General features: G+C 47.4%; 1 protein-coding gene across 1 annotated transcript in view; it reads right to left on the bottom strand.

Moving 5' to 3' along the window:
* LOC126547671 (uncharacterized) overlaps nucleotides 1–27463 on the bottom strand; it is a 130001-nt gene that overhangs the window by 65174 nt on the left and 37364 nt on the right. The window contains exons 7-25 of the mRNA XM_055063182.1: nucleotides 26333–26410; nucleotides 25851–25913; nucleotides 24380–24457; nucleotides 17563–17673; nucleotides 17374–17427; nucleotides 16687–16749; nucleotides 16039–16137; nucleotides 15823–15876; nucleotides 14561–14657; nucleotides 14354–14476; nucleotides 13066–13242; nucleotides 12511–12720; nucleotides 7375–7472; nucleotides 6559–6768; nucleotides 5120–5288; nucleotides 4455–4559; nucleotides 3136–3338; nucleotides 2345–2498; nucleotides 881–994 (exon numbers count right to left, since the gene is read on the bottom strand). Of these exons, the coding sequence (XP_054919157.1) occupies nucleotides 881–994; nucleotides 2345–2498; nucleotides 3136–3338; nucleotides 4455–4559; nucleotides 5120–5288; nucleotides 6559–6768; nucleotides 7375–7472; nucleotides 12511–12720; nucleotides 13066–13242; nucleotides 14354–14476; nucleotides 14561–14657; nucleotides 15823–15876; nucleotides 16039–16137; nucleotides 16687–16749; nucleotides 17374–17427; nucleotides 17563–17673; nucleotides 24380–24457; nucleotides 25851–25913; nucleotides 26333–26410 (2260 nt within the window). The remainder of the gene's footprint in view (nucleotides 1–880; nucleotides 995–2344; nucleotides 2499–3135; nucleotides 3339–4454; nucleotides 4560–5119; nucleotides 5289–6558; nucleotides 6769–7374; nucleotides 7473–12510; nucleotides 12721–13065; nucleotides 13243–14353; nucleotides 14477–14560; nucleotides 14658–15822; nucleotides 15877–16038; nucleotides 16138–16686; nucleotides 16750–17373; nucleotides 17428–17562; nucleotides 17674–24379; nucleotides 24458–25850; nucleotides 25914–26332; nucleotides 26411–27463) is intronic.

Raw genomic sequence — 27463 nt, 5'->3', positions numbered from 1 at the left:
TTGGCAGGAGTGCGCTGAACCGGCCTGATTGGTGCATGTTTTGAATGGAATCGAACAGCGCAAAAGACGGGTCGTAGTAAAGACTGCGTATGTCGTCTCCCGTATACGGTCCCGTCTTTTGTACTATATATATATATATATATATATATATATATATATATATATATATATATATATATATATATATAGAGAGAGAGAGAGAGAGAACACGTTGAATGCTGCGCTGAAGAAGCTACAAGTCGGAAATGACAATATTTACCGTCATTTTCGCACCGCATCATGAAATACGAAGACGTTCGAAAGTGGCGTCAAATATCGGGAACCAACTCTCCGTTTGTTCCTCCCGTATCGGTTATGGGCAGTATATGTTCTAACGACTATACTCTGAATACAGTGGCTTGGATAGTGTTGTAAAACTGGGCATCCCTCACCTGACCGGTGGCGTGAAAGGAAGACAATAAAGGTTTGCTTACAGCTCCCAGCAATTCTGATGCTTTGAGGGGGTGCAAGAATCGTCTTATGAAAGGGGAAAATTGACTTCCACCCGAATTATAGCATGAGGCTACAAAGGAAACCCATACGGGTTTTTAAGAAAGGAAGCCTCGCAGTTGAAGAAAAAATTCGTCCTTGTCCGGGATTCGAATCCGGGACCAACGATTTTCCGAGGCGGTCGCTCTACCATCTGCAGAGCTAATCAAGGGCTCAAGTTATTTCAAAGTGTCTGCTGCTCAGAATGCTCACTATACGCGGTGCTTCGACAGTCCTAAATGGATGGCGTCTGCGGCAAGCCACTGTGCGAGCGATTGCTGCCTGTGCATCAGTCGGCCTCTACAGCGCGTCGCATTTGCACCGCGCGACTCTGGCGCGTCCAGTTGCTTACCCTTCAGCCCGTCGTAGCCAGGAGGTCCAGGCGGCCCCTGCGTACCGATTCCGGCGTCACCAGCGTCGCCTTTCACTCCCTTTGGTCCGCTGTATCCGATGTAGCCCTGTTCACCTGCGTGGACACCGTGCACAGATCTGGGGTGAGTGACTGCACTCACAACTCGAGGTTAAGGAACCGCATGGAGCTTCACCGACGTGATCAGAGGGAAGAAGCGACTTGTTTCTTTAAGCGGAGTGCGTATATTTTGTGCTTTGTGCTGACTAAAACTCTAGATTGTCTTAAAGTTCTCCTTACCGCAACTTTCAATCTTTTGCGATTGCGGTATTGGCACGACAATTTACAGCGACCGCTTAGTGCCAGGTAAAGTCTGCCTCTAACACAAAGATAGTTATTTATTCAAGTTGATGATTTATCAAGTGCACGAGAAAAACAGTGATACATAGCTGGCGCGGCATAACAGCGTCGACCGTGTCCTATTTGCGTTTCCGAGTGATCGAAATGCTCATTATAGCCTTCAACACGTGCGCGTAAACGGCAGTCTCTGTGCAACATGTCAACTTCGAAGTGCCAACTGGCCGAGACCATCCATTGCCCAAAAGGAAATAATTTGTTTCTATTGAGTTATCCCTGACTTGGTTCATAGATTCCGAATAGTGAGCTGGGCAGAAATGAAGCAAGGGCCGGCGGGCAAATGGTGTGACTGTACGTACGGCGAAGAAATACGTCTGTATCGCAGAACTGAGACATTATGCTGACTTCTGACAAGTTGACGAGCGGGAGAGCTAACATCCGCTTCTCTGGAAATGTTCGAAGTGCACAAAAGGCATGACGACAATTACGCAACAGAGAATTGAGTATGAAAGTAGGTGACGTTACTTTTGCGTACTTCGGCTAAGTGGAGCACTGAGCACGAAAGATAACCAAAGGTGTACTATGCTCACGGAACGAAACGCGACAGGGCAATTGAAGGTAGATCACCGAATAAGCGCAATTACTCGAGAGTGCGATGTCACGTCGCTACTCATTTGAGGTCGAATTCACAAAGCTTTTCTTTGATATCTGCGATTGGTCAGTCTCCTCGGCTAATAATATGTCCAGCGTCAGGATTGGCTATAACTTTATCTTACGAACAAATATAGCGTAAGAGCTTTTTGTGTATGCGGGTCCTAAAGGTAGTAGGGACTCTGATATAAGAGTAAGAGCCAAAATTACACCGATGTCACACGAACTCGAGACAAAGGACATATAAATGTAAGCGTATTAGTTCGCTTTAAGTTGACGCATTTTATTCCGACAGTGCTATACTGCAAAAGCAATAAGCTTAGCCGTGGACTTAGTCATGAACTTAGCCGTGAACTTAGCCGTGGGCTTAGCCGTGGGTGACTTAGCGACTTTCTGGCGGATAAAGGCCTGGCGTTCGCCCCTGTCGCGGAGTCATCCCCGCCAGCGAATGGCACTCGCCTTTCTGTCCCTTTACTCCGGCGTATCCCGGCTGCCCGGCCGGACCGGGGCCTCCAGGGTATCCAGGAAGGCCCTGCTCGCCCTTTAGTCCCAAGACACCCGGCAGGCCCTGCGGTCCCGTGCCCTTACCCGTGCCGGTCGGTCCCCGCGGGCCCTGCGTGCACAGCAACCGGACAACTTAATCTCGAGGATGGCTCTGTGGCCTGAGCAGAGAAGAGGGTTAGTGGTGGGGATCACTAAAAAAAAAAAAAAAAAAAAAAAAACGCATGCTCATAGCCTGCTGGTCAAGCCGGCCTCCACGCTCGAACTCCCATAGAAAGTTTAAAGTTCGACCGGCACAGGCATACAAGGGGTTTCGATTAGGCGAACGCCAGCGACGTCGGCACATTGTTCTGCGCGCCGACCAGTCCACTGAGCGAATGATGAGTTCCGCTCGTTGCCAGTAATTCCATCACTGGGGGAAAAAAACAACACAGAAAATAAAAGTTGTATTTGTGTCGGCGTCCTGTTAGTGCCTATATTGTGCAGTTTTCGCCGCCGATGAATGATTGTTTCGTGACTTTAAGTGAGGCTGTAATCTTTGTATATGGCACGCATCGACTGCCACCCACATATGTTCAATATAATAATGTGCTATTGTTGCTGAATGAATCAAACGGCATAAAAGATTCACAGAACATGACGCGGGGCGGCATATGCACGCACCAAAATAATACAAACGAGTGAAGAAGCAACTGGGGTGACCTCAATCGTTCAAACCCGGCGGTTGAGCGCAGTGCTAGCATTCGCACCTTCGGGCCGGGACGTCCTTCGTAGCCGCGCTCTCCGGTCCTTCCAGGAGCACCTCTGCGGCCGGAGGGTCCTTGGTCTCCGGCGAGGCCCGGGTAGCCCTTGAGCCCCACGGGACCCTGTTGGGAGTAGCCCGGCGTGCCGTGGTCGCCCTTGTCTCCTTGTCGCCCGGGTAAGCCATCGTAGCCGGGCGATCCTTTCTCTCCTGCATGCGGCCGAAGGGCTCGTTCTCGATGCCGGCTCTGCTTCGTATGCACTAAACACTGTCTTGCGTATTTATATGTCTAATTTACATTTTCCTGACAGTCCTGCCTGATGCGAACGCGGTAGTTCTTGTAAGAGTTCTATAATCTAAGTGCTCGAGCTCCTATCCCCTTCAGTCACGAATTATGCTAGGCTGCATGTCGTTACACCTGTCAAAGATACCTAATTTTATTCCTAATTTACTCGTGTTTCTAGATAGTACTCATGATTACAGAATTATTATATGTAAATTTAGTGCAGACTCGTTCTTGTCGCTCAAAAGAACAGTATGATCGATGGCTTAGTCTGTATTGCATTACGTGAGGTATAGCACAAACGGGCACCTATAGGACGACACAGGAGAAGAAGAAACAGCGGTTCTAACAACCGATGGTTTATTGCAATAATGAGTTATATTGTCGTCGTGCGTGCCCGTTTGCGCCACACCTATCGTAGTTCATGTTATTTATTTTGTTAATTTGTCATTATGTTAAAATACAATTATGCACCCGATAAATCAAGGAAATAGGAAAGGCCCTTTCTGCAGAAACTGCGGAGGAGGTTGACACGAGATAGCGTTGGATATTTAATCTTGTGCACTTTCATCCTGAAGATTTATGCGGGAAGTTGTCTTGTTGTTGTTGTTGTTGTTGTTGTTGTTGTTGTTGTTGTTGTTGTTGTTTATGGTGAATTTGAGTGCTCTACCAAGTGAGCTTTAGGAACCCCTTTCTGCCGGTTGTGATTCGGTGCGCACCATGATAAAGACTTTGATTTCTTCTTTGCGATTTCTGCTGCTGACATATTAGTTTGAATGCTTCTTTAAACAGATGAGTTTCCGGAACACACTATGTTTTTGCTGTATAACAACTTTTGCACCTCATTAGATCACTTGCGCCGAGCTGGACACATCTAGCAGGCATTGTAGCTACTTGGCTGCTACAGCTGCGGCTTTAGGCTGCTTGCCCCCTTCGTTTACACTATGCGCACCCGCGCGCACAAGAATAGCCCTCCATACTACTATACTACTATACTACTATGCTGCTATACTACTACACTGCTCGTAGAAATAACCCCTTACCCTTTTGTCCTTCTCTGCCGGACTGGCCAGGCAAGCCTGGCGCACCTTTGTCTCCCGTCAAGTGTTTGTAGTCGTCCGGAGCGTTTACGGGGAGTCCGGGATCACCTGGAAAAAAGAGAGAGAGAGAAAGAAAAGATCGCAACCTTAATGACTGCTCTACCTTTATTCTTCTTGCAATTTGATTTACTTGCGCTAGCAAAAAGACTATAGGGTGTAAAAAAAAAAAAAGAACCATGAAGATAAAGAAAATATCTTATTATTTCTCCGTCTCTTGCTTGGTCACCTGTGCGACCCTACTACACGATCGCTTTCAACGCAATCGCAACAGCCAGCAGTGGCCCGTTTTGGGCGTTGCCATAACAAGCTGTAATTTACCTTCTACTCTCTGTTATTGCCACCGGTGTTCACGTAATTATCACGTAAGCCGCGCGAAAATCAGAGCCAATTTATAGCTGGTACAAAAATGTATACATATGGGACAGTCAGAGGATCTGCATGTAACCTTGCCGCGCAGAGAATATGGTAAACGTTCAGAACGTGTTCGGGTGAGCCTGCTTGCATATTTGCACAAGCGCCGAAATGGCGGGCTCATTTTCCGCAATGTCGATCAATGCGACATTATCGACACAGCGCGTGTGCTGACAGGTGCGCAAGCGTATACGTACCCATGTCTCCGGGCGGTCCGGTCAAGCCCGTTTCTCCGGGCTCTCCTTCCTCGCCGTCGTCTCCTTTCTCGCCGATGTAGAAGTCTCCCACTTCTCCCTTGCGGCCAGCCAGACCCGGGAAGCCTTCTGCGCCGTCGGAGCCACGGTAGCCAGGGTCTCCGTAATCGCCCTGCACAGATCCGTAAGCGTCAGCTTTTTCAAGTAACGAGAACATTTCATACACGGACGGGTCTCTGCCGTATTCGCAGAGTGGACGTTCAGCCGTTGCTAAGCAGTGTGTTTTGTCGTCAGCGTACTTAAAAAGACGTGCCCTTCATTCAATAATTTAATTTAAGCGATTAGATCATCATCATCATCATCATCATCATCGTCATCATCTATTTATGTCCCCCTCAGGACGACGGTCTCTCCCTACGATCTCCAATTACCCGTCTTGCGCCTGCATATTTCCTAATTTCCTCATCCCACTCAGTTTTCTGCTGTCCTCGACTGCGCTTCCCTTCCCGGGCGATAAGAACATACGTGGTCTTTATATATGAATCCCATAAGAGAGAGAAATGAGGTGGGAAAAGTAGGGTGGTTAACAGGAAGAATAACATCCGGTTTGCTATCCTACACAAGGGGAGACTGAAAGATAGAAAGGAAAGTTAACAGTTAAAGCTCATATGGGATTATTAGATATGAGAAGTATGAGCTTTCTTTTCGATAGGGTTCGTCGCTTATATGTCTGCCGGCCATTTCACACAACACGTTATACCTATACGTGCTCGTCTTGTACTTTGATCGTGCACCATCAACGTTGGGTCGGGTTGCTTCTGTGTGTTTTCACGATCACCTTTCGCACGCAAGAATCAAATAGAGCGTGCAAGATACTCATCATCACTGCCCGTAAGCCACACAGGAATGTTGCGCTCTATAATATGAGCGCGAGCCGGAGAAACCCAGGGTCGAATTCACAGAGGTTTTTGGCCTCAAGAGCTGTTTGTCACTGGCTTTTCATCTGGCTTCCTTCGCTAATATTACTATGTCGACTTTCATGATTGGCTGTCGGCCATTTTGAGCGTACAAACTACTTTGCGAGTGCCGATATGCTTACACAAGTTACTGGAAAATCGTGTTTCCTTATGCATAATGCCATGGAAGTGTAGGGGATACTGTAGAATAAGGTGTAATTTTTTCCCACGATGCACTATAGTCTCAAAATAATCGTACCGAGCAAAAAAATAAAATAAATAGAAAGTGGGTACGTGCAAGTGTTGTTTATATCATTCCCTTCGTCCTCTGCTCGTTCTCTGAAGCAGCGCATGCAAACAGCGACCATGTATCTCCAACTGCTCTACAAGAAAGTTTTATACAGAATGGCAAATCGAAGACTTCATAATCATGAAAATAACAAGATGCCGTGAGGCGCCGGCACTGCGAATCCCCTGACCACCCACCGTGTCTCCTTTGGAGCCCACGACACCAGGCAGGCCTTGCGGTCCGGGGTTGCCCTCGCGGCCAGGCAGGCCTCTAGGCCCATAGTCTCCGGGTTCGCCCTTCTCGCCCTTGATGGAGCCCGGCGGTAGCGGGCCCGGCGGAAAGATGAACTCGCCAGGGAAGCCTTTCTCACCCTTCTGTCCGTCCCAGCCGGGTTCTCCGTCCCGACCCTGTGACAGGCGTAGTCGCGTACGCTCTGTGGATAATGTGGACTAAACGACCGTCGCTTGCGTTCTCTGCGTTTTGATGCGTCCTTTTCCTTGGTTGTTCCAGGGTATGGCAGGGCGACCTTATACCGCTGCTACAAATCACATATGCGTGCCATTTGACTGCAGCGCGGTTTTATCGTCAGGTGCGAAGCGAAAGGCTTGTTTAAAGGTAACATTGTGCCTTGCTCATACCGAACGCACGAGCATACCGCAGCCAAGTCAAACAAAGTTTTCGGATAATTTTTACGTTGAACGCAATTTCGCTTAGTGACGTACTATAGCGTATTTTTTCTGAGGGCTTAGAGACGCCTAAAACACGATGCGTATCGAATTCAGCAGAAGGTCAATAATCAACGTCTTTATGCGCCAGCTAAGATAAAAGGACCTTTAAAAAAAAAAAAAAAGCTTTTACGGGAGCCCAACGATGGACTTTCGCGAAAGCGGCTGTGCTAGCTTATCGCAATGCTTAGGAATGGATTCTGTGACAGCAACTAGAATATCGGGAACCCTGAACGTGACAGTCCAGACGAGCAGTTGCAGCTAATCGTGACCGCTGCTTGTCCTTACCGGTAGGCCAGGAATGCCGCGAGGGCCCGTATAACCTCTGTCTCCTTTCACTCCAGGGTCACCCGTACTTCCGGGGAATCCCATTGAGCCGTCGGAACCTGACAGAAAAATAATAATTAACAAAACAAAAAGAAAGTTGGTTGTGTAGAAAGAATATGCTTTTTGTAAGTTGTGTCATGAATGATTAATGAATCATGTCCACAAGCTTAGACAATCACAAACAACCACTTAGTAGAAAATATCTTTGGCGGTCGCTTGCATTGCTTGCAAACGACACGTTAGCGTCTTATTTGTCTTTCTGTTCATCGTACTGTAGTAGATGCTTTGACAACGCTTTGAGTACAGGTAACAACTTTCCGCTGCGCCGTGCGATGCGTTCATTCTTCAAAAACACGTAAGGGTGCCTGCCCAAGGTCACCGATTTTCTTGTAGTTTTGCACCGTTTAGTGCAGACGCACGATCGGTTGCCAGAGACCCACGGTTTAATTAATGAAAAGTTTGCCGGCACATTTATGAAAGACTTGCGGGTTCCAAGTGAAAAAAAAGTGCCACCATGTCCATTATTTATGCACACTTTATCGAGGAAGAAATTGACTCCGCTTTTGATTGCGCATCCGAAAGGAACACATTTCTAATGTTATTCTGTACTGAATGGCGATTTTTAGGTTAATGACGCGTTGCAGATTGCGGCGCATGGCCCGTTCAGATGTAAACACCATCATTTACGCGGACAACAACATGACAATGTGTGTGACCTAAAGGGACCCTCAAAATGCAGCAACACCACCTATCACATGCAGATTGCATGCTGGCACATTTTGACAGAGGCAGATATAAGACGACCATTAAATGCGTGGCAGGCCATGCCGGAAACCCCGGCAACTACTGGCCCACGGGCTTGCGAGCGAGGCACGACTCAATCACCGCTACTAGCCCCTGGGCTCGCCACCGGACGTTCTACAGCAAATGTATTTTAAAGAGGGATGGGACGGAAAACGCTGCCGAGGCTACCTCTTGGCTACTACAATCTAAAAATTTATTGCCCAATTTGGAGCTTATGTTGTCCCCAAACAAAAAGCATCATATATGCTGCGTGCCTTTCCTATCTTTAACGCTACGCTCCCGGTAATTCCATGGCCACGTGTTGTCTGCATGACATGTAATTCTCGACAAGAAAGTATTGAGCGTTCAAGAAATGAAGACGCAAGCCAGACAGATGATTATTACTGTTTTGGGGCAAGATACACCCCAAATGGTGGAATATTTCTTCTTCTTTCGTTTTTTTCTTTTAGTCTATCCTATGATTTCGACGACCATCTGCCCTAGTGTCTCTTCCAAAAGTGCAAGTCCTTTTAACCAAGGCCAGAGCAGGATATGCCATCATCATCATCAGCCTGGTTACGCCCACTGCAGGGCAAAGGTCTCTCCCATACTTCTCCAACAACCCCGGTCATGTACTAATTGTGGCCATGCCGTCCCTGCAAACTTCTTAATCTCATCCGCCCACCTAACTTTCTGCCACCCCCTGCTACGCTTCCCTTCCCTTGGGATCCAGTCCGTAACCCTTAATGACCATCGGTTATCTTCCCTCCTCATTACATGTCCTGCCCATGCCCATTTCTTTTTCTTGATTTCAAATAAGATGTAATTAACTCGCGTTTGTTCCCTCACCCAATCTGCTCTTTTCTTATCCCTTAACGTTACACCTATCATTCTTCTTTCCATAGCTCGTTGCGTCGTCCTCAACTTGAGTAGAACTCTTTTCGTAAGCCTCCAAGTTTCTGCCCCGTAGGTGAGTACTGGTAAGACACAGCTATTATATACTTTTCTCTTGAGGGATAATGGCAACCTGCTGTTCATGATCTGAGAATGTCTGCCAAACGCACCCCAGCCCATTCTTATTCTTCTGATTATTTCCGTCTCATGATCTGGATCCGCCGTCACTACCTGCCCTAAGTAGGTGTATTCCCTTACGACTTCCAGTGTCTCGCTGCCTATTGTAAATTGCTGTTCTCTTCCGAGGCTGTTAAACATTACTTTAGTTTTCTGCAGATTAATTTTTAGACCCACTCTTCTGCTTTGCCTCTCCAGGTCAGTGAGCATGCATTGCAATTGGTCCCCTGAGTTACTAAGCAAGGCAATATCATCAGCGAATCGCAAGTTACTTAGGTATTCTCCATTAACTTTTATCCCCATTTCTTCCCAATCCAGGTCTCTGAATACCTCCTGTAAACACGCTGTGAATAGCATTGGAGAGATGGTATGTCCCTGCCTGACGCCTTTCTTTATTGGGATTTTGTTGCTTGCTTTATGGAGGACTACGGTGGCTGTGGAGCCGCTATAGATATCTTTCAGTATTTTTACATACGGCTCGTCTACACCCTGATTCCGTAATGCCTCCATGACTGCTGAGGTTTCGACCGAATCAAACGCTTTCTCGTAATCAATGAAAGCTATATATAAGGGTTGGTTATATTCCGCACATTTCTCTGTCACCTGATTGATAGTGTGAATATGATCTATTGTTGAGTAGCCTTTACGGAATCCTGCCTGGTCCTTTGTTTGACAGAAGTCTAAGGTGTTCCTGATTCTATTTGCGATTACCTTAGTAAATAGTTTGTAGGCAACGGACAGTAAGCTGATTGGTCTATAATTTTTCAAGTCTTTGGCGTCTCCTTTCTTATGAATTAGGATTATGTTAGCGTTCTTCCAAGATTCTGGTACGCTCGAGGTCATGAGGCATTGCGTATACAGGGTGGCCAGTTTCTCTAGAACAATCTGTCCACCATTCTTCAACAAATCTGCTGTTACCTGATTCTCCCCAGCTGCCTTCCCCCTTTGCATATCTCCCAAGGCTTTCTTTACTTCTTCCGGCGTTACCTTTGGGATTTCGAATTCCTCTAGACTATTTTCTCTTCCATTATCGTCGTGGGTGCCACTGGTACTGTATAAATCTCTATAGAATTCCTCAGCCACTTGAACTATCTCATCCATATTAGTAATGATATTGCCGGCTTTGTCTCTTAACGCATACATCTGATTCTTGCCAATTCCCAGTTTCTTCTTCACTGTTTTTAGGCTTCCTCCGTTCCTGAGAGCATGTTCAATTCTATCCATATTATACTTCCGTATGCCAGCTGTCTTACGCTTGTTGATTAACTTCGAAAGTTCTGCCAGTTCTATTCTAGCTGTAGGGTTAGAGGCTTTCATACATTGGCGCTTCTTGATCAGATCTTTCGTCTCCTGCGATAGTTTGCTGGTATCCTGCCTAATGGAGTTACCACCGACTTCCATTGCACACTCCTTAATGATGCCCACAAGATTGTCGTTCATTGCTTCAACACTAAGGTCCTCTTCCTGAGTTAAGGCCGAATACCTGTTCTGTAGCTTGATCTGGAATTCCTCTATTTTCCCTCTTACCGCTAACTCATTAATCGGCTTCTTATGTACCAGTTTCTTCCGTTCCCTCCTCGGGTCTAGGCTAATTCGAGTTCTTACCATCCTGTGGTCACTGCAGCGCACCTTGCCGAGCACGTCCACATCTTGTATGATGCCAGGGTTAGCGCAGAGTATGAGGTCTATTTCATTTCTAGTCTCGCCGTTCGGGCTCCTCCACGTCCACTTTCGGCTATCCCGTTTGCGGAAGAAGGTATTCATTATCCTCATATTATTCTGTTCCGCAAACTCTACTAATAACTCTCCCCTGCTATTCCTAGTGCCTATGCCATATTCCCCCACTGCCTTTTCTCCAGCCTGCTTCTTGCCTACCTTGGCATTAAAGTCGCCCATTAGTATAGTGTATTTGGTTTTCACCCTACCCATCGCCGATTCCACGTCTTCATAGAAGCTTTCGACTTCCTGGTCATCATGACTGGATGTAGGGGCGTAGACCTGTACAATCTTCATTTTGTACCTCTTAATAAGTTTCACAACAAGAGCTGCCACCCTCTCGTTAATGCTATAGAGTTCCTGTATGTTACCAGCTATATTCTTATTAATCAGGAATCCGACTCCCAGTTCTCTTCTCTCTGCTAAGCCCCGGTAGCACAGGACGTGCCCGCTTTTTAGCACTGTATATGCTTCGTTTGGCCTCCTAACTTCACTGAGCCCTATTATGTCCCATTTGCTGCCCTCTAATTCCTCCAATAGCACTGCTAGACTCGCCTCACTAGATAACGTTCTAGCGTTAAACGTTGCCAGGTTCATATTCCAATGGCGGCCTGTCCGGAGCCAGTGATTCTTAGCACCCTCTACTGCGTCGCAGGTCTGACCGCCGCCGTGGTCAGTTGCTTCGCAGCTGCTGGGGACTGAGGGGCCGGGGTTTGATTGTTGTCTTCATATAGGAAGTTGTGGCCAAGTACTGTACCAGGGTGGCCAATCCTGCTCTGGTGAGGGAGTGCGTTACCGGTTCTGGTCACCGGGATCAGGCCACACTCCAGGCCTGTTTGTGCAATTTTTTCAACACGCGGATTTTTTTTTTTTTGATCCGGTGGAAGATTGCCGGCAGCGGGATTCGAACCACGGACCTCTTGCACGCGAGGCGGGTGTTCTACCTCTACGCCACCGCTGCACCGCAGGATATGCCATGACAGAACAAATGTTCGCCTTATCGGAGTGGTGACGGCAGCGCAATGACCCCGAAAGCCCGCAATCACCTCCTCAAGAGGATGGCTGCGCATGCGCACGGGAGGTAATCCCAAGCGTGTATCACCTCGTGCGATGAGTACGATAGCCTAACTACACTCCAGGGCAAGTAGCGGCTTCAAGCGGTGACTTCAAGTTCGAAGACTAGGTCCGGCCATCGGCGAAAGTTATATACTCATTATGGAAATTCGCACATGAAGCTTACATAGTGAGCCACATTTAGCCCAAGTAGGTCTTGAGCTGACATTTAAATATATTATTATGTCCCTGTCTCTCTCTCTCTCTTTGCATTTTCGCACTTGTCGAGTGGCAAACGTACTTAGGGGGTCACGAAAAACCACAGTTGCAACACAAATGTTCACTGTCCACAGATTTGCAGAGAGTGCGTCAACCGAGTTTCTGGCTTCAGCATTTACCTCATTTCGTGCTGTAGTACTCGACAGAAAACAATGTTGCGCACTCCCAAAAATGACAGCAGGCGCTGTGACGCACCTGGGCGGCCGTCGTCTCCTGGTTCACCGCGATCGCCAGGTCTGCCCGACGAACACTGGCCGCAGTCGTCGCCTCTGGGTCCCGGGCGGCCGTCTTCACCCGGCCAACCCGACCGGCCTGGAAGGCCTGGGTCTCCCTGTGGTCCACGTAGACCTGGGGGTCCATCGGGGCCAGGTCTCGGCACGCCGCGACCGGGTGTGCCCTGGTCACCTGGTGAAAAGGAAAGAGAAAGACACTGATCGCGGTTCATCAACCGGCACGAGATACTGATCTCTCGGGTTGCTCTGAATTCGTTCTGCTTTTGCGTTGCTGACAGTCGACCAAACTCAGAAACACAGAAAAATTGTTAGAAGAATCGGTTCTCTTGCTTGATAACTGAAGCTTTCTTTTAAACTTCGATCTAAGGCTGCTTATAGGTTAACTGCTTTCCTTTATTACCTATTTTTGCTCACCACTTACATTCGTGAATGCCTCCCCCCCACCCTCCCCCCTCTATTTGCCCCTGCCTTTCCGAAAAGAAAAATACTTTCAACTGCACACTACGTTTGTTCTCACCTGGTGGTCCGGGGTCTCCGCGTACACCCGGCATGCCCGGTCGCCCATCTCTTCCGGGACGGCCATCCTCTCCCGGAGCCCCTACTACTGTGAGACCCGGCTGGCCTTTATCTCCCTGCGGTCCTTGAGGCCCTGGGGCTCCTTGCTGACCCCGCAGGCCTGGCACTCCCGGATAGCCTGCAGGCGCGTACAGACAGCTGGTGTTGTGTGGGCAAGTCTATGTAGGCAGTCAGGTGCCCAGTGGACATTGGAACGACCATTAGCACGCGCGCGCGTGGGACCTGGGGTCTTCGCGTTGGAACGCTAGAGCTCCGCCCAGCTGCGCTACCACGACATCGACGAAACCCAACCTTAAGATCAGGTCTGCATTGCAAGTCACCAGCCATTGTGGCGAGCACTACAATGCACGGTAGTAAGAAGGTAGCGCTGAAGCAAACAAGATAAAGCCAGAACCTCGGCACGGTGCCGAAACACACATGTGAAAAAAAAAGAAGAAAAATCCTTCCGCAGAGAAAGCAGAAGAACACGTATGGGATACGAAAGTGGAATAGGCAAAAGAAGAGGCCATTCGTTCAAACAACAACCAACGACGATGACGACGACGAAGAAGAAGCCGTGGTTCTCTACTGATGCACAAAGCAACATCGAGGAGGAGGAGAGAGGAAAGGTAGCGAGGCCAACCACACGCGCTTCGGCTTGCTGCCTTATAAGGGGGAAAGGGGGTTAAGAGATGAAAAGAAAGAAAGAAGAGGGAGGAATGCAGAGGGAAGGATGCATTAGCAGTGCGAACACGTGGGCTGCCCACCACGCGTACAATCGGTCCCCGAGGCCAGTCGATTTCGTAAAGTGAAGTAACGCCCGCGTTGCTTTGTAAGCCTGCGAGCGCACAGGACAATTGTAGAAGAATCTTTATTTGGGAAATTGTCTACGATCTAGTCCGTTTAACACTGTCAGAAGAATGTCGCTTCCGACGTTATAACTTATAACCACGGTGTAAATACTCTTACACCGTGCTTATAACGATGACTAAAACGCAATACGTGTTCGATTATCTTTTTAAAGATATGGTTGTGTTAATATACTGCTGAGGGTGAGAGATGGGAGTGAGGGGAAGCGCTAAAGGGCGTGACGTGACATCTTACAATGTTCGTTTATTTGTGTTCATTACGTATACGTTTACAAAATTTACACAAACGTATGGGGCGACGTGTGTTCCGCTGCTTGCGGATGATGTGAGGCGAGAAGCTGCCGCGAAATAATGGACATTTCAAATGTGCGGTGAACTTACCGTCCTCTCCGGGCTCGCCCTTGATGGCAAGTCCTCGAGGTCCAGGTGTTCCTGCCTCTCCTGGTACACCCGGTTCGCCTACCGTACCGCGATAGCCCATCGCACCGGTGGCACCCTTTTCGCCTGCAGGAAGGGCAGGTCATCGGGTACACATGAGGCATGACGAAGCCTTTAGCATCTGGGGTAAGCTGGGAATGAGGTGCTTACCGTCGCGTCCAGGTAGACCCATATCACCAGGCACGCCCTGGGGACCTCTGGGTCCTGGTATGGGCGATCCAATCTCTATGGTCGGTCCTGGTGGGCCCTAAATGTAGCAGTTGGAGCTGTTTAAATGCGCCTGGTTCTAAATGAATAGAGTTTGACACGCATTTAGAGTACGGCATTGAAGATTCGTTGCAGGGCGACTGGATTAATTGTTCATGTATATTAACTTGGGTGCACCCTTGGACTGAGCGGTGCACCCTGAGCGCTAGAAAACGCACGTCTAGGCAATAGAAAGTGCTTGTAGCTGGCCGGCGCTTTGTTTGCTACTTCTTTCGCTAAAATCGACGTACAGGTGCCAGCTCCGTCGGTGATACAGTCTGGATAGGCGATCACGGGCGGTGCTTCCCTTTTAGCGATTTATACCAATTCTCTGGTGTCTAAACGTGCTGATCGCATTTAACTGCTGATATCGTGCCCTCTAACGTCATATATTGCACGAAAAACGCAGAATACTGTACGTGTAAGAAGCACAAAATACCAGACAACAGGGAACTGGCACTCAGCCACACAATCTAAGTTTTAACACTTGCTTGGCGCACTTTCCGTGGGTATCCGGTTTGCATCATGCCCATCCATTTGACATCGCTATAGCGTCACTTACTTGATGCCACATTTCGTGCTACTCTTGCGCCGGTATACAAAAGCCATAATCCCTCTACGACGAAGGTGAAGTAACAAGTTTATGCGCGCTCTACTTTACTGCTTTTCAATTGTTTTTTTTTTTTACACCGCGGCCAAATGCCCAACGCTTAGTTAGCTTAAGTTAGCTACGTAACTGCTGGCGTCTTATCTCGCATACCAAACCTCAGCTTAGGGTAAAAACCTATTAGCAATTTCAGAAGTGTCATCTACCAATCTGCAATTGCTAGACAATTCTCATTAGTGACCCTAGAATCTAGGTGACGCATTCGTTGACCAAAGGCGATAGACGGCCTTTAAGTATATATATAAAAATATATTTTGCTGCAATGTAAAAAGACAACGTATAGCTTGAAGAACGCAAGAACAACGTCTAATTTTCTTTATGGCAACTTCGCTACGGGTAAATTCTTATGCCTGTGAATGAAATGGTGCAGTGTATGTGTTCGATCTGTAGGGATCTATAGCAGGCAAAGCTGTGTCTTGAGACATGGCTCTACGTGTTTTTTTTTTTTTTTCAGGAGTTCAAGCATTACTTGGAAATAGTTATAAAGAGAAACACTCACCGGTGGTCCCTGTGTTCCGAAGTTTCCGGCTCTTCCTTTTTCTCCCGGTTCTCCCTGTTCGAAACGTCAGAAAGCATCTGGTGACGCTGGAGGGCTTTTTCGAATTCTCAGAAGGTATTAAACCGAAGTTATAAAGAAGACGTTGTTGCTTTTCTCTTCTTATAATGTAGAAGAAGAAAGAGAAGGGGCACAAAAGCTTAGCGAGGTCTTCCTTACCGTATCACCGGAACCACCATCGATTCCTGTAAATCCTGGTTCTCCTTTCTGCCCTTTTTCTCCGGACGGACCAACGACTCCCTCTTTGCCCCTTTTCCCCTGCAGGTGGAAAAATAGAAAGAAATACGCTGCAGAGAAGCGAAACTCGATATGCATTGAAGGAAGTGAAAAAGGCGTCTTGATTGACTGTGTTGATCGTGCTGTAACTGAAAGTGGCGAAGAAAGAAGAAAAGAAAGTGGATCGAAATGGACGCCACCCTTGCCTCACGTGAATCGTGTTTAAAAAGGTCTGGGCTGTCTCGAACATAAACCGATATCTCAGTACTGATTAGCTTTTCTCTTTTTGTTTTGTTTTCTTTTTTCGCTTTCATGAAGAATGAGATCAGTGCAGGCGGTGTAATCGAATCCGCGATGTCATGCTCATCAGCAGAACGCCGTAGCGATGAGTCACCGCGGTCAGATGTCCGGCCCGTTGGTCAGTCATAGGTGGAACAAGATTCACTCGTTCCAACCGCGGCACAGAGTGCCCACAAATGGGCGAGTGAGTCAGTCGTTGAAGCATGGCTTCAGAGAAATCTATCTAATCTTTGTGTTTGTGTGTGTTGGACGAAGCAATGAAGACGCAGTGGCCGGACTGTCAGCACTCACCCTTGGCCCTTCTTCGCCTATGTCTCCTTTTTCTCCTTTGAGGCCGTCGTTGCCAGGCAGGCCCTGAAACAGGCATACGCCAATGTTTATCGTACTTTCGTACGCATCGCTAATGGTACGCCCTAGACAGCTGCCCAGGTGGGCTTAATGAACGTCTTTACAATATTGATTTTGGTAGCTTTACTTAGTCTGCAACTCGCGGTGCCGCATTTAAATAATTTATACTTTAGCAGCGTTTCCCAGAAATAACTGACGCTTTTAATAGGCCATCTTTGACGGTGCTTTTACGTCTTCCAGAAATGACTACTGGTCTTTATCTTTATTCGTAATATTTAAGTTTCGAGACAATCGTGCAAAATTATCGCGCTTGTTTTTGATGATCCGAGCCCTCATTGATCCTGAAGGGGAAGGTTAAGCAACGCTGCCAGTTAAGCGCATCGATGCAAAACGAGTCGTCCATATGTTACAAGGGCGTGCCTCGACTAAAAAGAAAAAAAAGAAAGAAAAAGACCCCTTCAGAGGGAAAGCACAAAACGACATGAATTCGCTTGCACGCTTAACCCCCCAAAAAGAAATTAAAGACCCTATGTATGCTGTTCTTAGCTCAGCAGAATTAAGTGAGGAAAAATTCTGAACTCGGCACCTTTAAAATGAAACAAAATGGTCAGTGCAGCTTGAATTACTTACAGTTTCTCCATCCACTCCACGTGTTCCGCGTTCACCTTTGCTTCCAATGTCGCCCTGGAAGTTCAAAAGAAATAAAAGCTTCACAAGCTGCCAATCATTTTTAATGATTTAATAAGACGCGTATTTTTAAAATTTATTTTTCCTCGCCATATTTGTGCGGGAAGAAACTAATGCAGTTACTGCACTGACCTTTTCACCCTTCGGTCCTCTGTCACCGGGTATTTGTTGGATGGTTGGCGGCCCGGCAAAGAAGTACGAGTCACCAGGTGGACCTTGGTCTCCCGGATGACCTGGTTCTCCCTGGAGAAAACATTGACAACTAGAATGTTAGCATCCGATGGGAAAAGAAAAAAAAAAAGCGCAAGATTCAATAATTGTGTAATGCGTAACAAGGTCCTCTTCGCATGCACAAAGACGACCAAAACCATCGTTATGCACTGTAAAAGCACATAGTCGCCAAGCATCTGGACACAGATTCACGAACCGCTCTTAGTCATTAGAGGAAAAGATCCTGGGGCCTTGGCCTAAGCACACTTGCACGCACAAGGCCACAAAAAGCAATGTATTGCGCTTCTCTGAGGCGACTGGACTGTACGGCAGCCGGTGTCTATCAGCAAACAATACTGTGCGAGTGTGTTCACGCTGGCAGTGATGCTACTGGTGCATTCCATTTCGGAGCAGCTTTCGGAGCAGCTAAAATGCATTACTTCAGTGGCTCAGGAAAGCATGGAATCACTTGGACGTGCTACAGCGTTTTGGGAACATTCAGTGCGATCTCGCTACTTTAAGTGTATCCTTTGAGACGGAGAACTCTGTGAAAAACAACGTAGACTGATCATACAGCACAGCCTAATATAGGCACGCCCTCCTTCTTTGCACCCCTAAATGAAATCGGCGATTTATTATTTTTTTCATTTTTTTCGTTGTTCTCGCAACGTCCCCGAAAGTTAAAGTATAGGTAATTTTGACAAAACTAGCGCTATATACGCAAATAGTTGCTTGCATAGGTAGTTTATCTGCTTTGGCAGACACAGTTCTTGCAAGGAAGTAGAGGTGGCAAATAAAAAGTTTTTTATTTTTTATTTCTTGGTTCTTCCATAAATTCCATAACTTTGAGTGATCATTTGGAAGACAACTACATTTTGTTTGATTCTTAAAAAAACACTTCCGTTCCGAGATAAATATAATTGAATTTGACCCTTAGTAGAATAATTTCGTATTCATAGGCGGGAGTCTAGGCAAAGACTCTCACCTCCCAAATGACGTAGCTTATTGCGAGGAAATGAATAGTAGCGCTGCTGCTATATGCTCCGCCAGACTTCTTGGCTGGCGTGCTACATGATCTCCTACGTCACATACTGGGTTCGTTTGTGTCAGGACTTTCGCCTCTGAACGTTAAATTAGCATACTGAATGTCAAACTTGATGATGAGAATATTCGCCGACCGACGTTTTGAATTTCTCGCAAGAACGTCCGAATAATCGCGCGGGCAGTCCAAAAACGGCAACTTTAGGGGGGGAAATAGCTTATTTGCTTTTTATAACGCCAGTGGTGAAAAATTTACTTATTGTTGCCCTGTGCTGGTGCTTGACTGATATACCACGCACATACTTGAAGTACCGCGATGCATGTTGATACCGCGGGGGCGGTTCCCTCTCGCTTGTCGCGCATTATCGCGAAGTGCAGATTATTACATCTCAATACGACGATGAACATTCCTTAGACGTTTATCATGAGGCAACCCCCCTCCCCCACCTTTTTTTTTTTTCATCACTGCAGCGCCTATGCAGAAGTCGACAACGTGAACCTGACAACCTGAACTAATTGATGAAATTCGTCGAATGCTACGTCGAATGCTTCCGTCGAATGCAACGTCGAATGCTACCGTTGCAACGGATTCGACCTCAGATTCCCAGACTGCTATGCGCTTGCGCCATTTGCGGTGGCGAAGGTACATCTTCGGAGGCGGAGTTCGGCGGAACGGTGCGATATCATGGGCGGGATATTGCGACCGATTCGGCGATTGTGATTGGCCGCGATACAGTCATCACATTCCCTAGTCTAGTCACCTAGGGAGGACGACGGGATTAAAAGCGCAGACCTTTGGTTCAGTGAGAGGTGCTGAGCTGTCCTGATGTAACTCAGTCGTTTAATATGCTCCTGCACGGAGTGGGCTTCCGTATCTGGAGCCTGTGTAAATAATGTAAAAGTGACCCTTTTTCCTTCATTTCTACTATCGGACGTACTCGTCAATGGGCTTGGTGGATTCCTGGCCCAAACGCCACCTAGAGCCGGATCAAGATATATGCGCACGATCTTTTAATCTGCAACGCTGGCCGATATGTGATCCGCAACTTCAGTTTGGCGAAAGCGTTCGCGGTAGTTGCTCGCATGTCACCCGCGGACCCAATCTCGGCCTCCGGCCACCAGTCTAGCCCGTGATCTTACGCCTTATCACCGAGGAGCATTACTGGTCAGAGAATACACTGGAGTCCACTTTGACGCGATAACCTGCTGCATGGCACGTCGACTGGCAGTGAATTTTCGTTACGGCCGTACGATGCAGCTAGGCCACGGAGGAAGGAAACTGAGGAGAGGCCCTGACGCCACTCTTTGTGAAGCTAAAGTGAAGCCGGAAGTTGGCGTTGTTCATGGCGTTGCTCCGCCTATCGGGCCAGCTCTCCTCTCTTGTTTACATCTCTCACGAAACCACGCCACGCTGCGCGCAACCGTACTGCTCGGCCGCGCGCGCTCCGCAGCAATACTAAACAATCGTTAGCACGTTAGCATGATTCCGCCAAAGAGGGAAAAATTTCCCGCGGATATTCCTTCGTCTGTTGCCGCTGCCATGGCGCGGTACATTGCGTACAGCGTTGCATGCGCGTTCATTTCATGAACTTTAGTTCCTCCTGTCCCACCTGGCCACAGCAACATCCGGTAGAGCACGGTCCAGATAACGCAGCGCAAAAAACACGGAGACCAACGCAAACCTGCCCGCATGGCACCTTTGCCACGGTACGAAACCTACGGAGCAACACGTGTGAGCGCACAGAACAATAACAAAGCTGCCATTGTGGCCCGAAAGGCGTGGCCGCCACAGCAAAGAAATAAAAAATCTGCAAAAAAAAAGGAGACCCTACTACGTCATTTCCTCCACACTTTTCTCCTAGCGCGCGGAGGGAGTAGGGCCTCTCCTCAGTTTCCTTCCTCCATGAGCTAGGCCTAACCAGTGGCGAAAGCTTCTGTTGGCTGCATAGTCGACCAAAATCTGAGTAGCTGCCGTATGTCATTTTTAAAGCCGTTTCGCCTCGCCACGAAAGGGAGGAATAGACGACAAATTAAATAGCGGAAAAATTGTTTACGGCCGCCATGTCTGCGGCATCGTGCGCGTTAAGTTAAATAAATCGAACGAGACACCATGCAATGTCCTAAACTTTGATTACCTTTTACAGAGGAGCGCGAGGTCCGGCTCGGCGCGATCGCTCGCTGCTGCCTGAAAAGCGACGCTGTCCCATTGCCTAAGAAATCCACACCCGGTGGGGTGGACTGTATTGAAAATAAAGAACAGCTCAAGGATGAAACAGTGGTAAGATCCAGCCTTAATTGTGGAGGCCTAACTTGGTCCCACCACGAAGTTAACGCAGCTACTGGTCCACGCCATGTCCCTTTCTATGGTGTGTAGAAACGGCGCTCGAGGACGTATTTCCGTTTTCGAAAGCTCGAGCAACCCTTCCGGCGCAGAGTGGGCAAGGTAAATATACCTGGTAGCGAATTAAGCTTCCATAGAAGCCCATACGTTCAACACACGGCGGTTCCTCCGCGGTTCCGGGGGCTTAGCGTCGTCTGTGTGAGGAGGGAACACTTCCGGCGGAAGAAAAAAATAACGTGACGTGCTGTACTCGTTAAAAACAGAAGTGATGTCATTTTGTTCTCAAAGGCGCACGATTTGGTTTCGTGGCCTGCCATTAGAACTGTATTTTCACATGTCCCGCAATTCGACTCGATGGGCGTTTCGAGCTTTCGGCGCGGAAAGCGGTGCAGGAAAAGGCCAGCCGTACGGGTGTCGCAGTCGTACCCCTGCACAGAACATACTTTCTTCGGAGGCCGACGAAAGCTTTGGGTGCAGAGTGCTGGTCGCATCATCGGACGCCAAGCCCGTCGGCCCGCGCAGCCGCACGAAATCAACTAAATAATTATCTGGCGGTCGTAACTCGCTACTTTTGACTTCACACGCACACGCACACAGGCACACGCGCGCACACGCACGCACACGTACACGCGCACGTACACGCGCACGCAGGAACTCAAGAAACTGGCACACAGTAGTGAGTGGGGCAGGGTTGTACACTCAGTGTGCGCATTATCTAGTGGCGAATTCTGCCTCTTCTGAAACCCCTGCGTTTGAATAATTTGAAAGCGTTGATATGCATAGCAGGGTGACAGTGCCCAGGGTTGCCAGACATCCACTTAGAGAGTTTCTTGCACTAGAGAAGCGTTTCAAGTAATGAAGGCCACAATCTTCCGAGGAAAGGCTACTTTACGCTCGCTTTCAAACGTGCACGTTATGTTCTGACACAAGAGTAGAAGGGAGGCGAAATTTGCACATATACACACAGAAGGGAGGAGACTCGGCTGATGCGCAGGTGTGTTATGCGAACTACGGTTGGAAGTTTCCCCGTATGTAAAAGGTTCGCGAGATTCAGGAACGTGAATGTTCACGTTTTCTCTTCTTTTATGATGAGCAGTATAGAGAATGCTTTTTATTAGACCATACAGATTTTTTATTACAATTTGTGAGCGCATCAACCGTGGCGTTTTTGCAAAGGATTTCTAGGCGACCTGGACATACTTTGCCGTTAATAACGTGAGCTTCATAATACTAATTAACAACCACTCATTAATTAACTTTCTTGTTAGTGTCTTAGGGGCAGTGCTTAAATGACACATTTAGAGGCAGTCACATTTTACTGTACCCTCACAAAATAAAAATCTTGAAAGTAGCAGCTAATTCTAAACATTCATCAAATTTCAACGGTAAATCCAGGCAATATCGAAATCGAGTGCGCCGGGAGCGCAGAAAAAAGCGGCCTCGCTATCGTATCAGACAGAAATCCCCGTGAAGAGAAGCGCGAGGCAGCTTGAAACTGAGCGTCTCGACCAGTCGCGGCAGCTACTGATACGGCCAGCTTTGCCTAGCATGGGCTGCTGTGTGCCGTGTCAGGATTTGCCGTGACTTGCCATCATTCTTATACCCACACTTCCTTTCGAGGTGCTGCCGTCTGATGCACCACGGGACGTGCTCGGTTTCGATATTGATTGCCTTGATTGAGCTTTGACATTCGATGATGAATATCGCAAATTAGGTTTGATTTTCAAGATGAAAAAAAAATGGGTGTGCATTAAACGGTGCCTGCGTTTAAGGCGAAAGCCTCAAGTGCCTCATGAGTGGGAAAAGTCCGTTGTCCGGCGTTACAAAAGAAAACTGGCCGTGCGGCGTAACCCAACCAAAAGTCAATGACACCAAAATTGATGGTGCCACCCGCGACCATTGATTGGACTCGAACTCACGACCTTTGGTGAGAACAAAACTCAATGGCACAAGAGAAGAGTTGACCATGCCTAACGTGCCATAAAGTCACTCTTGAACTTTCTACGAGAGACTGGTTTAGACGATCGTCCCTAGAACCTGTGAGACGTGCAGACAGTGCGAAATGTGTTTGCGCGATAACTTTTTGTGTGGACAAGATTACTCTTGCGTGTACTGTGTCTACAGCACGCATTCGTGTATTGGACAACGTGTATATAGCAGCTCAAATGTACCATATCATAATCACCTGCCACCTACCTTTCTCTGCATCTAGTTCCCCTTACCCCGCTGAGGAGTAGCAGGCTAGAGACACGCTCTCCAGACCCACCTTTCCTCCTTTCTCTTCATTAAAATCTACTCCTCCTCCTCAATGGCACAAAAACTGACGGTGCCACCATTGATGGTCGAACCAAGGACCATTGGTGGAAGTCGAATTCACGACCTTTTGTGTTAAGGCAAATTAAGGCACTTGAACCACGACCTCTGGTGGGGCTCGAACCCACGACTTTTGGTGTTAATTAAGGGACTAGAACACACGACCTTTGGTGGAGCTCGAACCCACAATCTTTGGTGTTAAGGCAAAGTTAATTAAGGCACTCGAACCCACGAGAGGTGTGGTAATTAAGGCAAAGTTAATTAAGGCACTCGAACCCACGACCTTTGGTGTTAATTAAGACACTCCAACCCACGACCTTTGGTGGGAGAAAACAAATAACAAGGAGTAACAACGCATTTGAATGAGAATGCCAAGTAATTTAATTTATGTCTCGTGAGCGCGCAGGCTTTCGCCTTCATCCTCTTTAGCGTGTGCTAAAGTGACTCAACTTTTTATTGACTTTAGACAATCGTACCTAGGACACTAATAAAAAAGCGAATAAATTAGTTTTGTTAATTAGTATTATGAAGCTGACGTTATTATCGGCAAAGTATGTCCACCGCGCCTACTCCTGTGTTAAAAATGAGACGTTTGCTGCGATCATAACTTTTTATTACGAAATATGTATGGTTAAAAAGCACTGTATTTAGTAGTTGCACATCACCATGCAAGCTTGACCATATGGCCTTCCGTTCCTTCCATCCTACCGCGGTCTACATGGTGGTTTGCTGTGTTCATAGTCGCTGCTGCTCTATTAAGACGCTTGGCAACTCATACTAAAACTCCTCCAAAGAGGCTATACAGCCTAGTGCACTGAGTGTCATAATAGCGAGAACACTGTCGCTGAAGCACTTATGCCCTGATTTTCCCGTTAGTTGCACTCAGCATGGCAATCATTTTGACCAGCTATTTAGGACAGGTAGCGAATTGTCAAACTGAAGGACCTCGTATCGAGCGGCAAGTCCTACAGAGTATGCCAGGCGCCATACACATTTTTCTTCTGGTTACTTCTTGTTTCCCGGAGTTGCGCCGGTTCCACTTACCTTAGGTCCTTTGTCACCTTGTGCGTCATCGCCCTGTACGCCCTTAGGACCAGGAGATCCTGGAGGACCCGGTCTTCCCTGGGAAGACGATATGACAGGAGAAATTGGTCAGTTCTATCGCCTTGTTACTTAGTGTTACGCGTTATGCCCTATCGCAGTGTAACACTTACAAAAGTGGCAATTTAGACGCAGCCCGATTGCCGTAAAGGTCGGCCGTCAAGCGCAATGTATTCGAAATCGCTGAAGCAGAGGTTGCTTCTGAAATGCCGGCGCAAAACACAGCCGTACGCTCGCTGGTGCCCATAAAAAACGAAAGGGGGCGTGCTGTGCGTGCTGCGCGTATACGCGAGTTCCTTGTGCGCGCGTGAACAACTCAGTGCCCGCGGTCACGTGCACATTTTATCACCTTTTTTCGTAAGTAGTGAAACTGCCGAAGTGAATACGAATATTCGGGGCAAACAACCTCCGAATGTCGAGTCGAATATCGAATGTTTTCTGATTTCTTGACAAAATGAAAGATAAAGTTTGCGCGGAGACCGCTTGATTAAAAATAAATAAAGAGAAAAAAAAAACAAGGGAAAAAGAGGCTTATTTACATTGTTTGTTATATGAATGTACGTATAATGCCGTTCACGATTGGGCTTTCACTCAATTGAGGAGTTTGTAAACGAAAGAGAATTGCTTTTAGTTATCTGGGGACACCATGACAATGACGGTAATGACACAAGGAAACAGCACGCCACCGTGATGCATGTAGAGGGTCGCGTTCGGTAAAAAAAAAAAAAAAAAAAAAACTCCAGCAGCGCACATTTCCTGAAACGGGATGCAGAGATGGTGAAACTGGCCAAATAATGAATTGCTTTCCTCGAATCGAGACGACAGATTCACACAAGCTGCCAAAACGAGGCATTCTCAATGAATGACTGGACATCATTGAGCATAATTTATCTGTCCCGCGTGCGTTTGCTCAGGGACTGGCGCCTCTGCGCAACAACCGCGGCTCTCCTGCAGCAGGATATTTCAGAGCAGTTCGCACTTGCATCGGTGTCTCTCGCTCCCTCAATCGAGAGTTAAAAATTAAGTTCTGGGCGCCGAAAACCACGACCTGATTACGAGGCACGCCGTAGTGGGGACATCGGTTTAATTCTGGCCACCTGGGATTCTTTCAAGGGCACATAAATCCAAGTACACGAGTGTGTGTGTGTGTGTGATTTTTTTTTTTAACATTTCGCCCCCATTGAAATCTGGCCGCCGCGGCGGGGGTTAAACCCGCGATCTACAGCCGAGCAGCGCAACGCCACAGACACTCAGGATAACCCGGCGGGTCTCTGTAAGAGTTGCTATCCGTTATATTCGAAGCAAAACGAATATTATACAATTTCGATTGCGTTGCATGTTCGAAAGGACATTGTATGTCGCATGCGGGTTTAAAACTAAAAAAAAACAAAAAACAAATAACAAGGTCACTCACCGCTGGTCCACTATCTCCTCGAACGCCTTTCTCGCCGTGAAAGCCTGGGAAACCAAGCGCACCCTAGGGTTCACAGGAAGAGAATGAATTGCTGGTTGAAATACAGTGACCAATCCACATCTGGAAAATAATTCAAAGTGAAGCGCTCCTTGGGCTACACTTTCTTTGGTTTCGATGACTACATTTATCCCACGCTTTCCTTGGCGTCAGTGTATATAGGCCGGTGGTTTCTCTGGTAGTCTATTTATATCTGCTATGTAATTCTCGGTTTACACTTGAGCTTGGTTAAGAACGTACGCTTACAAGTATTCGCATAACCCAGCACAAATCACGTAATGCGAGTCTCTCTTTATAATCTGTCCCTGTTTACTTTTCTTCCGTTTCGATTTTTTTTTTACTGCTATATATGAACTACGAGCATGTCCTTTAGAGCAATTCACTCTTTTTAAAATTGTTGATATCTAGTGTAAGCTTGATCTTACCTGAGGGCCGGGTCTTCCGTCGTCTCCTGGATCTCCACGAATTCCCAGAGAGTTTATTCCGCCATCTCCAGGCAATCCCTGCAAGTGGCGAAAAATCTCGTATGTAAAGTTTTAACAAGTAGGCGCATCAAGTGTTTGCACGAGTGAGTTTAATATCCGCGGCAGTTGCATTTCTTCCTCGAAAGCCAACAGCTTCTTGCTGTTGCTTTGAGGTTATGTCAATGTATACCTTCTTTTTAGACATGTTGAAGGCCAGTTTTTGCTTTACACGAGGCCGAATTCGTTGTGCAGAGATGTATGAAGTCAGTGTTTAAACATGTACTATTTCCCGCGCGGCTTCTCTGTATTGCTCCAAAGACCTTTTGGGGAGGTATCGAATGCCAGGCCAGCTGAAACTAGGCGCATGCTTAGAGATGAATCTTGAACGTTACAGTGCAATACAAAACGTGGAGAAGGAGCCAGCCGGACCCATTCGTCCGTTCTTGCTTGTGTAACACTGTGTGATTTGGCGTTCAAGATTTCGCAACACCAACTGGTCCAATCCCTCACGTTACTTAGAGCCGAAGGCCTTCGAATCGTTAGATTGCGCGTTGGGAGGCCAATTACTGATGCAGCGAAAATTTCGGACAAGGCGCAGGTGCCTCTAATTGTGACCGCACGTGCATGGTTGTCGGAACCAGCACGTGTGCTTGTTACGGTTTCTTTCGGCTTAATTTTATCGCTATTATCGAAACAGCGAGTTAGGCTGCGTATTTTCTGCGTATTTTCTGCTGTGCATATTTTTTACTCAATCGTTTGCTGCGGCCTATGCCAACGTTCATTCTTCAGCTTCACCTTGGCAAAGTTACATACATCACAGAGCGCACAAACTATCAGAGCATTGAAAGTGTCGCTTATGAGTTCATTTTTGTGTATCCTGCTGATTAGCGATCCTCTTGCACGGATCGAACGCAAAGAACGTTATCTTCGGCGTGCTGCTGCAGTGGTCCTGACTTCATTGAACGTGAATGAAAGCATAAGGAGGAATAAACAAAGTCTAAAGGCCCGACAAATGACAATTACAATCTTGCGAGCACTACATGTGCCACTTTTTTTCAATGCTTTGGTACGCCTGTATACCAGGTGCCGGAA

The sequence above is a fragment of the Dermacentor andersoni genome, chromosome 1 (assembly GCF_023375885.2).
Source record: "Dermacentor andersoni chromosome 1, qqDerAnde1_hic_scaffold, whole genome shotgun sequence".
NCBI lineage: Eukaryota > Metazoa > Arthropoda > Arachnida > Ixodida > Ixodidae > Dermacentor > Dermacentor andersoni.
The sequence above is the reverse complement of the archived record's forward strand: the minus strand, read 5'-3'. Positions and strand labels throughout refer to the sequence as shown.